Here is a 15953-nt window from a genome sequence, read left to right on the forward strand (position 1 = left end):
CATCTCCCTGAGGAACCATCTAGATTGCCTAACTGAGGAGGGAAACACCCCACTGGCTGAGCAGCGCAGACACAGGTGCCCAGCAGTCTTGGGCTCTGCCCATGATGGGCAGATGTGCTCCAGTGCTCCAGGATAAACCCTTCCTCCTTTGTGTGGCTGTGTTAGGCAAGTGACTACACATACAGCCTGAGGGAGCAGGGGTGCATGAAGGTGGCAGCCAGCCCATCACAGGGCACATCTAAGGGTGCTTCCTCCTGGCCCTGTGGCTGTCCCTGATTCAGGAAGCCTCAGTGGATGGTAAAGATTCAGATCCCCATGAGGTGGGAAGTCCCAACACTTAGGGGACTGAAGCAGGAGGGTTATGAGTTGGAAGACAGAACTTTTGGGCTAAATGAGATCATTTTTGGAAGATTCAGGGAGTGGGTGGGGGATGGAGAATCCTTACACCTACCAAGCTTATATGTGGGTGTGGGTGTGGGTTGGGATATGGAGGTCAGGAGTTGAAGGTGGGGTCTTCACTCTCGGCCTTAGTTTTTATCTATCTATTAGTGTGTGAGTTGGGATCTTGGTGGCAAGAGCTCTTACCCACAAAGCCACCTCCCGGGCCTCTGCACTCTACTTTTTTTGAGACAGGGCTTACAGATTAGGCTAGTAGTGGCTGTTCTGGCGAGACCCTTAGTGCTGATGTTACAGTGTGCACCACCATGCACAACTTTTTTCTGTAGTATTAGAGTCCAAATTCAGGTCCTCATGCTGTGTGGCAAATGTTACCTCTTGAGCCCAGCCCCCAGCATCCCTGGACACACATTCTAGAGTAGCTGGGCCACAGATTTACACTGAAGACTCTGGTCAGGTAAGGGAATGAAAGTCCCACCTGCCCACCAAGGCAGCAGTCTGCAGGGCAGACAGCTCTACAGATATCATCTCCAGGGCCATCTATGGTCTTCTCCCTGCCAGCTCCTCTCGCAACCCCACAGCATCCTGGGAGGCCCATTTCCCTAGACACATGGGAAAAGTGGCCTGGGGAGCCAAGGGGTCCCCCAGACCCATATGTGCTGGTACCTTGGTCTGGATGACCTGCTGAGGGAAGCCACTCATGGCATTGATGAGCCAGCCCTCTAGGCTCTTGGCGAAGTTCCTGATGGCCTGGGTGAGGGAACCTGGAGGGGTGAACCAGAGGCTCATGGTGAGTGGGGTGAGCACCCTCCCAGTGGGTCCCCCACGTGCCATATATATGATATCAGGACAGGTGAGAGTGCCATGGAGGTACAAGTGGCAGCCTGAGGGTGACTGGGGCCCTGGACACCCAGGGAGGAGGAGCCTGGTGAGAGCAGGGAGCAGAAACTCATCCCCAGCTCTGAGGAGACACTGGGCCTTGTCTGGGGATACGCATGGCCGGCACAGGGATGGAGCTCCTGGTGAGGAGGCAGGGGCACTGTCCAGCACCTGGCATTGCCTGAGCTGCCACAGTCAAGATGTATACGTCACCAGAACCACAGCATCAGGGACAGATACTCGCACACACATATGTGTACATATGTGTACACACAAAGTATGTTCTCTTAACATCTGAATTTATTTTATGCTGACTTGCCTTAAGAAGAAATTTAGACTTTCTGATTTTGACTTCAGGACAGGATCTTTCTGCATAGCTGATCTAGAACTCACTCTGTAGACAAGGCTGGCCTCGAACTCATAGAGAGCTGCCTGCCTCTGCCTCCCAAGTGCTGGAGTATAAGGCATAAGCCACCATGCTGGGGAAATCAGACTGCTTTTACTTTCCTTTTCATTTTAATGTAGCTTCAGACTGTTTTTGAAGAAAATAAGTTCTGACATCATTGTCTTCCTGAGATTCAGAATGTCACCCTGGCTGGTCCCCAGGAAAGGCCACAGTTCTGTTCCTAGCAGGAAGCTCTGCAGGGCATTTAGAAAGACCTAGGCTGCTGGACACTAACAGTCCCACGTACACATACCTGCAGGGAGTGCAGCGAAGGCTGAAGCTGGCTTTGCTGCCCACTCTGGGACCATGGGCACTGAGCTGGGCAGGGCCTGTGTGGGACCAAGGCTGTCTGGCTTTATGGGTAATCCCCTCTTTAATGGACCAGTCTTGGCCATTTTTCCTAGCAAACATCCCTGGTGCCCATAGATGGGGCCTGATGTTTTTTTTTTTTTTTTTGGTTTTTCGAGACAGGGTTTCTCTGTATAGCCCTGGCTGTCCTAGAACTCACTCTGTAGGCCAGGCTGGCCTCGAACTCAGAAATCCACCTGCCTCTGCCTCCCGAGTGCTGGGATTAAAGGCATGCGCCACCACGCCCGGCTCAGATGGCCTGATGTGCCCTTGAATCTGAGGTGGTCGCAATGGTTCCCCTAATTGAGGACTCTTGGATGCCCTTGCTCCAGGGAACCTTTTGGAAAGCCTGGTACCTGCCCTGGCCTGTTCTTAGCACTCTGCTGCCTGGCAGAGCTCCCTGGAGTCAGGAATGGGAGGAGTTGGCAAGTGAGGGGACACTGCAGGATTGAGTGGCGGCTCTGGGGGGCAGGGCCTTGGGATGGGGCCACTTACTGGGGACAGGCCGCAGCACATCTGGGATAAGGGTCTCCACCAGCGTCTGGTACAGGATGTGATCGCAGTTTCGCATCCACTGTAGGATAGGCTCACATTTACACAGAGAGATGAGCTTATCCTTAGGGAGGAGGGTGACTTCTGGGTCCTCATCGCTGTAGGAGAGGGAGGGGACACAGGGGAGTCTAAGCAGGCTCTGCTCAGGGGCTCAGGCTCTTGCCTCTCACCCACGCTGCTCAGGGAGCCGGGTGGTCCCTTGGGTCCCCAGGATGATGTGAATCACTGCAGTCTCTCGGCTGGGTCACAACTTGGTGGCATAGATCCTGATAGTCAGGAACCCAAGGCAGAAGGATGACAAAGACATACCCAGCCTGAGCTACAAGAGAGCTGGGGTCATGGCTCAGGGGAACAGGTCCTGCCTAGCATATGCAGGCCTAGCATGTGCAGGGCCAGGGTCCCCAGAACTACAGCAGACCAGGTATACAACTGCTGTAGAAGTGGGTGGTGCCCCGACTCACTCGTCAACCATACCGAGCTTGAAAGCACGGGGAAGGGGTGTCTAGGCACCTCCTCAGACAGCCCAGACAAGTGGAAGGCGTCATCAGGGGATTGCCTTGGGATTAAACTGGGGAGCACATGGGCTGAGTCTGCCCTGTCCTGGGGTCAGGGTGTCACCTGGCAGGCAGCGAGGTACAGCTATCGCTGGAGGTGGCCTTGCAGTTCCAGAAGGACAACCACAGCTTCTCAATGTACTGAAACTGGAGGTTCATGACGACATCTAAGGTAGCCTAGGAGTGGGAACAGCCTGTCAGGGGTAGGCCTGGTCATGTGCCTGGTGCTCTGGGCAGCTGTGGGGGCTTCTGAGGTCCCCAAAGGGGCCTTGCTAGTGAGGAGAGGACAGGCAGAGGCAGTGCCCAGGGAGAAGGTCCATCCAGTGGGAGGACATGGGCTTTGGCCTCCAGTGGGACACAGATCTAGTGGTGGTGCCAGGGAGCCGCAGGTGGGGGTTGGGTCTGGCTGAGTAGGGCGTCACCTCACAGTGCCTGCGATACACCAGCTGCAGGGCCTTCACATCATGAAGGGTGATACTCTCCTGCAGTAGTGTGCTGCCTAGGTCAGGTGTCGGGAACTCTGGGAAGACGTGGGACACATCTGGGGAAAGACAATTAACACATGTCACACATACAGGCTCCAGGGGACACAGGCACTGGAGACAATAGTGCTGTCATCATGTGGTGACTGTGGATGTCAGCTCCCGAGGTTATTACTCTGGACCCAGGGTAGTAAGCAATGTCTCAGAAACATCACCTAAGCAGACAGTCTGGGGCTGGGTCAGTGACTAGAGTGCTGGTTGAGATACATGAGACCCCGGGTCCCATTCCCAGCATCACAGTGACCTGTCACCCCAGTACTCATGAGGATTAGGAGTTCTGGTCAGCCTGGGCTATAGGACAGTCACAGAGGAATCTCTATGCTCAGCTCTGGGTGCACTGCTAGTACCCAAAGTCACCATTGTTATGGCAACCACTTTGCCAGTCACTGTCTCTGCCACGTCCCAGTCATTCATTAGTCTATTATGGTCATCTCACATATCTGCTGTCCGAGTACACACCCATCACTCTAAAGGTTTCAGAAAAAGACTCATCTACAACTGTCTATACGGTGGAGCAGGCCCCACACTCACCTATGTACTGCTGGTGATGCTGACCCTGGGTGGCCATGGCCTGCTCGGGCATGCCGTGCATGTTGCTGTGAGTGCTGCCGTCCCCGAGGCTGTCTGACTTCTGGGCTGGCCGATACCTGGGCAGAGGACACACATGCTACTAGGAGCCCTCAGCGGCCCTTTCTGGGATGGGCCCAGTGTGTGTGTGATGTGCCATTTTTAATGACAGTCAACTGCAGCAAGTGTTCTTTCTCTCCCACTGGTGGGACCTGAACGAGGGGAAGTATCCAGCACCCAGACAGACCTGGGGCCCAGGAGCAGCGCTGCTGGGTACCAGGCGCAGGGGCAGGAAGCTGTCATACAAATGTCCCCACCACTCAGCTCCAGGACTAACACTGTACCCCTTCCTGTCTTTGTGACTGTGCTGGTACCAGGAACTTCCTGGGAGGGAGACACTGCCATGCGTGTGCCCCGTGTCTGGCTCATGTGCCCATTCACACTGGAGCAGAGATTAGAATGTCCTTCGTTTTCCTGGCTGACTGGCAGTCCAGTGTGGGCAGGCTCCCCCATGCTGCTGTCACCTGCAGCATATCTACACGCTGCTTCCCTCTGGAGGCATGTGACCCTCGACACAGACCCTAGATGGTTCATTACTGTGTGGCAGCTCTGACTTTGGATTTACTTTGGGCTGGATCTACTAGAAACGTGAGGGAAACACAGTCAGACCACTCAGCCCCCCTAGACAGTGCTGGGCACGCTAGCAGGACAGTCAGCCAAGGCCCATGAGGTGAGGTCTCGGGGGAGGAGGAAGAAGATGCCACTGAGGTGTCTCTGGGATGTCCCTTGACAAGCAGGAAGGCTGGCTTGTGTCTGCTGGTCCTGAAAGGAACCAGTGAGGGGCTCTGGGATGTGGTCAGGGGCAAAGCTCTGTCTAGAATTTTCCAGTGAGGGGCTGGAGGTGTGGTCAGGGGTAGGGCCCCTGCTTAGGGTATTTTGAGGTCCACAGTACCTCAAGAAAACAAGATAATTAGGGTCTGTGGTTTCTTCTAGAAAAAAAAAAAAGAAATATAGATACCTAAAAAGAAAATAAATGAAAACAAAAGAAAAGTGTGTGTTGCCAAGATCTGGGTGGGAGGGAGGCACAGGGGGAGGACATGGTTTAGACAATAAAACCTCCCTCATCTGACACCACATTTCACTGAGTATCTGTCCAAACACACTGAAGGCACAACAGAAGACTCGTGGAGCGTCTTGCCTGTCATGTTTGGGGACACTGTTGCAGCACCCTGGCTGGGATGGAGGGCTGCAGGGCCCAACCAGCCTGGCCAGTGTCACCCACCTAGGCTTCTGGTGTGTGGGCTGCTGCCTCATGGCCATGTACTGTGTGTCTTCCTGCAGTCGGTTCAGTGGGGAGTCTGGCTTCAGGCGGATCCCATAGTAATGGTACTTTGAGTTGCCCCTGGAATAAAACGTCACAGGGTAGACACTGTTGAGGGACACTCTCTTCAGGCTTGGCAGTCATGGCACCATTCTTAATATAGCAGCCTCTGGTGGGGAAGCCCCTCTCTTGTTAGTGTGATACAGGCTCTGGGATGTCCTGCATTGAGAAAGTGGGCGCCTCTATCCAGCCCAGGTCTGCCCACTTGCTGTGACTATGACTAACAGCTCTTGCCCAGTGTCCCTCACACCTCATCTCATAGCTGGCCTTACATCCCGGAACATGGCGACACATCTCGAGTGTGGATGACACGTGCGCATCACCACGCCAGGCTTTAAGACTTCATTTTGAAAAAGGGTGTATCTTACGAAGTAACAAGAGCAGGAGGTGGCCTTGACATGCTCAAGGGATGACACACAGGCGGAGGCAGAAGGGGCAGCAGTTCAATATCATCATAGTAATGAGTGTGAAGCTAGCCTGGGCTACGAGACTTTCTCAAAAGAAAAATAAAATAAAGCTTGTTCAGAGGAATTTCAAATGGATTTTTACAAGTGAAATGAGCCCAGTGTAGTAGTAGCACAGGCTTTAATCTGAACACTTGGGAGGCAGAGGCAGGTGGATCTCTATGAGTTCAAGGCCAGTCTGGACTACATAGTGAGCTCCTGTCTCAATGCCAAACCAACAAAATTTACAAAATGAGAGTGAACTCCATGTCTCAGCCCTCTCCCCCTAGTGTCTCCCCACCTCACGCCTGGACAGCTGGTGGAAGTCATGAAGCCTCCACTGACTGGGGCTGGAGGCCTGTGGGCTTTGGGGAGCTGAGAAGAGAGGAGGCGGGGCTGGTATGAGATGCAGGGAGCTCTGGGGGTTAGCACCCACCTGGTCCCCAGGCGTCGTGTGCGCAGGCCCATGAACACAGAGCGGATGAGCTTGCCAAAGGATGCGGCATTGACTGGCTCCAGCTTGTGCTCCTGGCAGTGGCGCAGGTAGTGGTTGTACAGGGAGCTGCGGGGCAGGCTCACACCCTCCGCTGTCTCGTAATTGTCCAGAAGCCACTGGAGCTAGAGGACAGATAGGCATCAAAAGCCTAGAGTCCCAGGACAGCAGCTCACTTCCCTGTGCTGACAAGGGCAGTGACAAAGCCACCTGTGTGATACTCACATCAATTCCCTGAATGAATATGCCAAGTACTTCTGTCTTTCCTTCATCCACCCATCAATCCATCCATCCCACCCATCCATGCACCAACACATGCATCCATGTGCAGCTTGACCCCCATGTTCCTTGACTTATTTTATAAATCCTCATGGAATACAGACAGACCACACCACATCTCCAGGCTGAAAATGCCCATAGTACTACACTCCTGGGAACACTCAAGTCTCCTAATCCCACAGCCAAGGGGCAGATTCTGATGCAGAAACACAGGACAGTGGGCAGGGAGCCTACCACCAGGCTGATGGCCTGGCCAGCCCCCAAAGATCAGAAGGCTCTATGTAAACCTGGATGCCCAGAGAGGCCCTGAGAGTCAATAAAAGGTGTGGGCTGAGGCTGTGTGCAGAGGCCATGGCTTAGGGAGGTGCCAAGAACCCACTACCTGGTCCCTGCTGTGGGTGTTGTCACCCTGTCTTGGGTCTATCCTACAAGTAAGACACATGACCTAACCCAGTGGCTGCCCTGTGACTAGATATGAGCTATGATGCTGGCAAGGAGGCTGAGTCCATCCATGCATGGAGCCATTGTGTCTTGTGAATGGTGCCTGCTGCCTGGACAGCCCCTCGTAGGTTGATATCCTTTGTCCCCATGCTTGCACTGTCTCCCAGGGGAGTCAGTGTTAGCCACTGACAGGTGCATGGCCACATGGCTAGGTCCCCGCCCCTGAGGGAAGCCAGCCTGTGCTCCTCTCTAGACAGGGAGTACACTCTGGGGAATTCCTCTATGGGGTCAGGCAGGGTCACCACACAGAGGCCCATGTTGCTTCTTACTGGTTTCCCAAACTCCCGTGTCCCTCTCCATCACCCTGGGGCCAGGCTCAGCGTGGATCAGAAATCCAGGTCGGAGGGCTGCTTTGGGGAGACAGCAGAGGCTCCAAACAGGACCGTAGATGCTACATCTGCAGGGTGACCAGTTGAGTGGACAGCAGGTTGCGTGCCACATTATGATCAGAGAGCACAGGAGGTCTGGGAATGCGGCACTAAGAGCAGTCTCTCTGGAGATGGCAGGTCAGAGTTGGCTAGAGGTGGACTGGCTCTGCCTCTGGACAGACAGAGCCGGCTTCAAGGGTGGAGTATGAGTTGCCCTCCAACGCTACTGTGATTCATCAAGACCTTGTGGATCTCTGAGCACTGGGTTCAGGCCTTTGGGCCATTTTGCCACCTTGCTCGTACCAACCAGAAGCTATATCCAACCCTCCATGTGTTAGCCTGTCATGGCTGGCACTAGCCCAGCAGTTGTCTATGCTGTCTCCTCCACCCCACAGAGCACAGTCCTCATTTTCTACCAATAGGGTGAACAGGTGGCAGTTTAAACAAGGTAACAGACACATGCTTGCTTCCTGATCCCTGAACCTGGGAGGCCAACACAGAAGGACTGAGACGTGGAGGCCAGCCTGGGCTAGGGACAATATTCTCCAAGGGAACTGAGCTTGCCTGCTCAGGGTTTGCTTCCATCCTGAGGTATGAACAGTTTGCCTTTACTGTCCCTTCTGAAAGGCTGGACACAGTGGCCTTCCCCTCTCCTTATCTCAGTGCAGAACTCAGCCACTTCAGGGCCACCCTTGTGCCTCCCACTTGACAGAACACTGAGGACCAGGGTTGAGGGCCAGCATTAGTCCAGGGTTTAGCCATGAGCTCCTTCCACTCCTCTGGGAGCTCCATCCATCCCTGTGTGCTGCACGACACTGCAGAGCCTATTACTGTATGAGGACCCAGCCATCCCTGTGTGCTGCACGACACTGCAGAGCCTATTACTGTATGAGGACCCAGCTTGAATGTGGCTCTCATACATCAGAGCCACTTGGACCCTCGGGCTTCTCTTTTCAGCTCTCTATCCACTTGGGTCTGTGCTGTGTCCCTGACAGGCAGGAGCAGAGCTGTGAGTCAGGAGCAGAGCTGTGTTGTTTGAGTTGGTGCCCCAGGACCTTGACATGGCACCTCAAGACCAAAGCTGAGACCAAGGAGTCACTGAAAGGAGGGAACCCTGCAGGGGCTCTGGGTGTGGAGGCTGCAGCCCTGCCTTTGTCACCTGATTCCATATCTTTCCTGAAGGCTGGAGATCCGAGGAGGAAGAGGAGGACAGGAGGAAGGCTGAAGCTTAGACAAGGTGATAGGAGGGCTCACACGGGGATGCACAAGAATAAGGGTCGGGCTCACAAGATGGCTCAGCCAGCAAAGGAACCTGTTCGATCTCTGGGACCCTCATGAGGGAAGGAAGAAATGACTGCCCCAGCTCGGCCTCTGAGATCTGCAAGCACCATGAGGTGAGCTCACACCTTCCCCAATAAACAGAGAATACTTGTTTTATATGAGTGACGGTTGTTAACGGGGCCATCGAGGTTGCAGTGCTGGGTATCTGACAAGGGTCCTGTGTTGGATGGCTTTTGTTAACTTGACACCAACCTCGGCTTCTCTGGGAAAAGGGACCTTCAACTGAGGGATTGCCCCATCAGATTTGCCTCTGGTACATTTTCTTAATTGGTGATTGATGGGGAAAGGCCCAGCCCATTGTGGGTGGTGCCATTCCTGGGTTGGTAGTCCTGGGTTCATGGCTCAGCAGGCTGAGCAAGCCATGGGGTGCAAGTCAGGAAGCAGCACTCTCCATCACCTCTGCACCAGCTCCTGTCTCCGGGTACCTGCCCTGACTTACTGACTTTGCAATGAAACAAACCCTCTCCTGTCAACTTCTTTCTGGCCATGGTATTTATCACAGCAATAGAGACCTAACTACGATCCTGCTACAGTAGGGTCTGCAACGCCACCAATGGACCCTGTGTTGGAAGACCAGCATGATGCTACACTTCAAGGTGGTGGGCTTTTAAGAGGTGGGACTTTGTAAGAGGACTTTGGGTGGCAGTCGCCTCTTCCTCTCTATTTTGACCTCATCTGCCACAGACTCCTGGCATGTGTCCTGTGTGGCTGGACCCAGCTGGCTGGAAGATGGAGCCTCTAAAGCTATAAGTCAAGCTAAGGTATTTTTCCTTTCCATGTGGATGCAGGTGTGTTACGGTACTGGAGAGCTGTCCGCTGTAAGCATGACCCGCAGCAGTGCTGCATCATGTCTACATTTCAGTTTCTAAACAAAATATCACATCATTCAAATCCATCACACACACTCATTCTGGCCCGGCAGTAAGGAAGGGCTAAGGTGCACTTTGCAGACAGACAGGGTGGGCCTATGGGAGTCCCTGTGTTGGGTGAGCATAGAAGCCTGGCCTCAGGAGAAACCGTTGCCTCCCTGGAGGTGTTGGAACCAGTGCTGCTTCAGGCCAGGCCTTGGTGGCTGGTTGGAGGCTGGCCAGTCCCAGCGGTTACTGTAGAGAGAGCTACAGATAAAGCTGTGATTTCTCCTGCCATAATCCTGCTCCAGCTGCCTCTGCTCTCCAAACCAACTGTAGAAGCAGGGCTAGCAGAACGTAGCATGGGGAGATCCACGGCTCCATTGCTAGTGGCCACCCTGCCAGGTAACATTCAGTGGCCACCAGGAACATGGCTCTGCTGGACATGGTGCCCCAGGATCCCCTGTACCTAGTTGGAAGGTACAACAGCTCTGCTGAGGCTGTGACATTCCCGCCCTCCAGAAAGCCCTACCAGGAGCTGCAATGCCACAGGCAGCCCCCAGGGACAAGAGCAAGTCACTGCAGGCACAAAGGCAGGTCACTGATGCTCTTCTCTCCCTCCCTGGCACTACCTCCAGCCAAACGCTGCATTCTCGTTCTCTGCCACAGATATGGCAGGCTTTCTAATAAGATCTGATCTCCCTTCCCTTGCTCCTACGTCACCAATGCCCCAAAGGAGAGAAGAGTGTTCACTCTGGTGAACACTGATGGACGAGGGGCAGCCTGGGGTCCATCATGTAGACTCGGGTTGGAAATCAAGCACCCGGCACCCTGCCACAAGCACTCTGAGTGGTCGCCACACACATTCTGAATGCCCTAGAGACATAGCAACTTGGGGGCTCTGTCCCCTTGATTGGCTTCCAGGTGCCCCACAAGCTGTTGGTGGTCACAGGCACTGCCTTTAGTCCTAGCCTCTGGCTTGCTGAGTAGAAGTGGTTATTCCCAGGTTTCCGCTCACAGCGTGACCTAGGTCTCTTCCCTTGAAAATGACAAAGGTTTCTTCTCCCTTGGGCTCTGTCCCCAGGAGGACTGTCCAACAGTGGAGAGCACTGTTCATTCTGGAGGGCTGGGCCCCAATGTTCTCGGTTTCTGGGACAAGGCACTCACTACATGCTGCCTGGGACAGCACCCAAGCTTGTGAGCTCTCAAGGCTTCTAGACCTTTCTCTAGATCAGTGTCTGCCCCTCTCCCAGAGAGTCACGGCTTCCTACAACAGTTCACCATGAACCTGGGCCAGCAGCAAGGTTTTGGGAAATCACTAAATCAAACTGGACAAAAAGCAACTGTTAGGATTCTCAGGGAAAGGTGGCATTTGGGGGCCATGTCAATGGCCACAGCCCAGTCCAGCTTCTGTGGCAGGTCTTAGTTTTTGGGAGGCCAACCCAGTCAGGTGTGGTAGCACACTCCTCTCCTCTCATCTCAGCTCTCAGGAGTCTGGGATAGGAGGATTGCAAGTTGAAAGCCAGCCTCAGATACACAGGCAACTCCAGGCCAGCCTTGGCTACATGAAAGTCTGCCTCAATAAACAAGAATAAAGTAAATCAAATGTCCAACACAGTCAGGCATGTGATCCCAGAACTTGGGAAGCTGGGACAGGAGGATATGGAGTTTGGGCCAGCCTGGGCTACATAGCAAGGCCCTCCTTCCAAGTAAATGAGAAGGCATGGAGGGGCCACATGTTGGGCAGGAGGCATTTTGGGAGACCAGAGCACCTGCTGCCTGTCTCACATTTTCCAATTACACAGCAGAGGGGCTTCATGGTGACCCAGTCTCAAGCTACCTTCCCCTCTTAGAAAGCTGTATTTTTGTTTCATTGCATTGCTTTTCATTATCACTATTTTTTGGTTTGCCTTATTTCATGTGTCTGGGTGTTTGGCTCCATGTGCATACAGTCTGTGTACCATGTGCATGCAGTGCCCGGCAGAAGCCTTGGGATTGGAGTGAGATGGCTGGGAACTGCCACATGGATGCTGGGGACCTGAGCTGGAACCTCTGTGAGGTCAGCTGGTGCTCTAACCACCAAGCTGTCTTTTCTGTTGGGGATTGGTTCTAATGCTATGTATTAAAGTAGGGATCACCCAAAAAGCTGCGTTTCCAGATCTGAGAGTCCCTGCCCCCAGCTGGCTTCGACCGATAATAAAGAATTGCTGTACAGACATTGGCTGGGCAGGGAGATGGGTGGCACTTTTAGATTACACGGGAAAGGGCTGGTGAGATGGCTCAGCGGTTAAGAGCTCCGACTGCTCTTTCAAAGGTCCTGAGTTCAAATCCCAGCAACCACACGGTGGCTCACAACCATCTGTAACAAAAATCCGATGCCCTCTCCTGGAATGTCTGAAGACAGCTACAGTGTACACACTTATAATAAATAAATAAATAAATAGATTACACGGGAAAGAGACCGAGAGAGAGGGGAAGAAGAGCAGAGGAAAGTAGGAGGTGCAGGAAAGACAGCACCATGTCAGCCGTGTGAAAACTCAGGAAAGGGGCCCTAGGGTCCACTCCCATGATCGGGTCTGAGGTAGCAGAGATGGAACGTTAGCAAGCTGACTCCGGAAAGTTGGAGGGGAGAATGTATGCCATGGGGAGGATTAGAAATGCCCCAGTCACTGAGTCAGTCAAGGCCTAGCAAAATTAGCTGGTGTGTGTCTCTCAGTCTCAAATCCAGGGAGCTCTTGGCAGGTGCAGCATGGCTTGCTGGAAGCCGGAGCACATAAGTAATTCACCGTTACAGACGACACACTATTAAAAACTAGTTAGAGATTCTCGGATGGAATACACAAACACTATGATATAAGATTAGAAGTTGGGAGCCGGGCGTGGTGGCACACGCCTTTAATCCCAGCACTCGGGAGGCAGAGGTAGGCGGATTTCTGAGTTCGAGGCCAGCCTGGTCTACAAAGTGAGTTCCAGAACAGCCAGGTCTACACAGAGAAACCCTGTCTCGAAAAACCAAAAAAAAAAAAAAAAAAAAAAAAAGATTAGAAGTTGGGGAGAATTGGCTTCTAAACAGGCTACAGATTTTGCCTGAGCCACTGTAAGAATTTCTTGCCACGGTTGGTTCGGTTTGGAAGTATAGCTACACAAAGAGCTGGAGTTCAGAGATGCTGGGAGCCCCTGCTGTGCACAGAGAGAGAGAGCCCGCAGAGACAGGCAAATAACAGATGCTGCCTCCCACAGACAGGTAAGTAAAGGACAGAGATAGTTAGAACTGTATTGGCTTTAAGGATAGAAGGAAGTATACTGGTAATTGTTTAATTGTTTTTAAGTATACACGGAATAAAGAAATCCAGGTCTTTGATCTCAAATGTAGGAAATAAAGGCAGGGAGAGAGAATATAAGGAATTAAAAAATATATTTAAAGAAATTTAAAATTCTTGCCAGAGCAAATATTCAAGATCTTTGAACATGGTCTATACGGGAATTCTGGGATTGCTTAGCCTGGTGTGACAAAAACCAAGCCTGGAGATAGACTGTGGGAGTAAGCAGACAGACTGAGAGAGTAAGGAGACAGACTGACAGAGTAAGGAGACAGACTTATACCGTAAGGAGAAGGAAGTGAATTAGCCTGGAGATAGACTTACACAGTAAGGAGAGGGGAGCTAATTAAAGCTAAACGCACAGAGGAATAATCAATCTTAAATTATAGGTCAAAGAGCAGGGAGTAAGTACAGAAACTTCCCTCAGACACATAATAGAAGCTTCTGTTAATTCAAGTTACATAAAAAGGAGGAAACATGTACCCACAGATATATTAATCTCCATAGAAGGGAAGATTTAAGTATACTTAGATAAATAAATAAATGAAGCTTTTGATCTTAAATTATAGGTCTAAAAGCAGGGGGTAGGGAGGCTAACCTATCTCATACAGTAGAATCTTAGGCCTCGATTTCACTATTTAAAATTAATCGTGTAAGAACAAAACAGGAGATGGCAGGAGAGCACTGTCTCAACAGATAATATTTGTTTAGATTGCTTTAATTCCCTTGAGTTTTGTTCTAATTATCAAAGTGAAGATGATTATAAGTTTGGTGGCATTTATGATATTAAATTTCCTCTGGAAGAGAAGTCATGCTATACATCTAATTTCCGGTTACTGGACCAAGGACATGCTATTTTGGGAGAGAGGCTCTGTATTTGTGTTGACAGGAAAGGAGAAAAGGCTCTGGACCCCTTCCAGAGTGATGTGGATCAGATACGACAGGGGAAGGCCCCCTGAAGATCTTGGCTAAAGAAAAGAAAAATTTGAGAAAAATCAAACAGGACAGGCAACTTGATCTGCTGATTCCTGGACATGGAAACAACCCAGTAACTGGCTTAGACACAAAAATATTGCCAGCCAAAACTTCAGCTAAAATTAGACAACAAAGTCTTGTTGGTTACAGAATCCTTAAGATTCTTTGTGTTGCAGGGCGTGGTAGCGCACGCCTTTAATCCCAACACTCGGGAGGCAGAGGCAGGTGGATTTCTGAGATCGAGGCCAGCCTGGTCTACAAAGTGAGTTCCAGGACAGCCAGGGCTATACAGAGAAACCCTGTCTCGAANCGAGGCCAGCCTGGTCTACAAAGTGAGTTCCAGGACAGCCAGGGCTATACAGAGAAACCCTGTCTCGAAAAACCAAAAAAAAAAAAAAAAAAAAAATCATCACCCAATTCAGCAGAAAGAAGCCAGGGAGAGTTATCAGGGGATCCCTTGAGTTTGGGTGTCTGGTTATGGTTATTTTATAAATTATAGATAGGTTGTCATTTTAAGGGTTCTTTGGGAATGGGTATAATTTTGAACAGGAAGGAAATAGAGGGGATGGATTACTAAATTTATCCTTAAGCAAAGCATTATATAGTCACAATCTTACACTGGTAGAAATCCTTATAACTGATGCAAAATTGAAATTATAATTTCTTACATTGGTACAGAATTTATATATTAATATTGATTTAAGGTTTTTAATGGTATAAATTTATTATATTGATACAAAATTTGAAATTAATATTGTTACTCTTAGATAGGCAATGTGCAAATGTAACTCATTTCAGAATACAAGGCTTAGACCCAGTCCTTCTAAATAACGGCTATTACAAACTGTTTAGGATGGTTAAGTAACACAAGTTAAGGGCCAGGTAATAAAAAAACTCACGGTCATATTAGATTCTGATTTAATTATAATGAAGTGTTTTCAACATTACTCAAATAGAAATCCCTAAGTGTAGTTAGTTTAACAGTTCAGACCTACTTTACATATACAGTCTTCAAAAACATCAGAAATCCACAGACTATGACATTTAATGTTATTTCATTATGACAGGTTATTTGACAAGGAGGCACGTCTGTCCTGACAGCTTCCCTATTCCCTTTCAAAGGATAATTTGAGCATCAAAACCTCCAGATAGAGTTGCTCCACCAGCCACTGGACAAACATTGCCCTATTCTTCTATACAAAAAATACTGTCCAGGAAAGGCCACACAATTCGAGAGAGTTGACAGTTTAGTCCTTCATGGCTCCTGCTTCATTTCAAGGTCTGTCAGATGCTCCACATTAGGGAAATTAAGGTAGTTAGTTGTCTCTGCAATTTGTTTCAGTTTTGGAAGCTATATTTTTGTGTTTCATACATATTCAAGTAATAATTTGTTTCTCAGGGGGTTGAAGACCAGCTATAGTCTTATAATCAAACTCAAGTTGTTTAGCAGTAAGAGAGATGATATAGATTTGAAAGGATGGTTTTCAGATGGTGATACAAGCTAAAATCAGAACACAACTCAAGTATAGAATTGTAAGCTCTTTAAGTTAGGATAGAAGGTAGAGTGCTTTATCTAACTGACAAACATGATGGGCTGGATGTTAATTGTATATCATACTTTGCAATTTATATAATTGTTATGGTTATGCTCAATTTGTATCTAAGAGAAGAACCTTTTTAAAAATTTGGACAGAAAAGGTGAGATGTTGGGGATTGGTTCT

The 15953-nt window shown here is 50.4% G+C and overlaps 1 protein-coding gene across 2 annotated transcripts in view; it reads right to left on the reverse strand.

Moving 5' to 3' along the window:
• Positions 1 to 15953, reverse strand: part of Rfx2 (regulatory factor X2) — a 55105-nt gene that overhangs the window by 4869 nt on the left and 34283 nt on the right. For both annotated transcript variants that reach the window (XM_021217850.2, XM_029531617.1), the window contains exons 6-12: positions 6544 to 6725; positions 5566 to 5685; positions 4248 to 4363; positions 3597 to 3715; positions 3239 to 3351; positions 2564 to 2718; positions 1063 to 1160 (exon numbers count right to left, since the gene is read on the reverse strand). In XM_021217850.2, coding sequence (XP_021073509.1) covers positions 1063 to 1160; positions 2564 to 2718; positions 3239 to 3351; positions 3597 to 3715; positions 4248 to 4363; positions 5566 to 5685; positions 6544 to 6725 — 903 coding nt within the window. The remainder of the gene's footprint in view (positions 1 to 1062; positions 1161 to 2563; positions 2719 to 3238; positions 3352 to 3596; positions 3716 to 4247; positions 4364 to 5565; positions 5686 to 6543; positions 6726 to 15953) is intronic.

The sequence above is a fragment of the Mus pahari genome, chromosome 18 (genome assembly GCF_900095145.1).
Source record: "Mus pahari chromosome 18, PAHARI_EIJ_v1.1, whole genome shotgun sequence".
Lineage (NCBI taxonomy): Eukaryota > Metazoa > Chordata > Mammalia > Rodentia > Muridae > Mus > Mus pahari.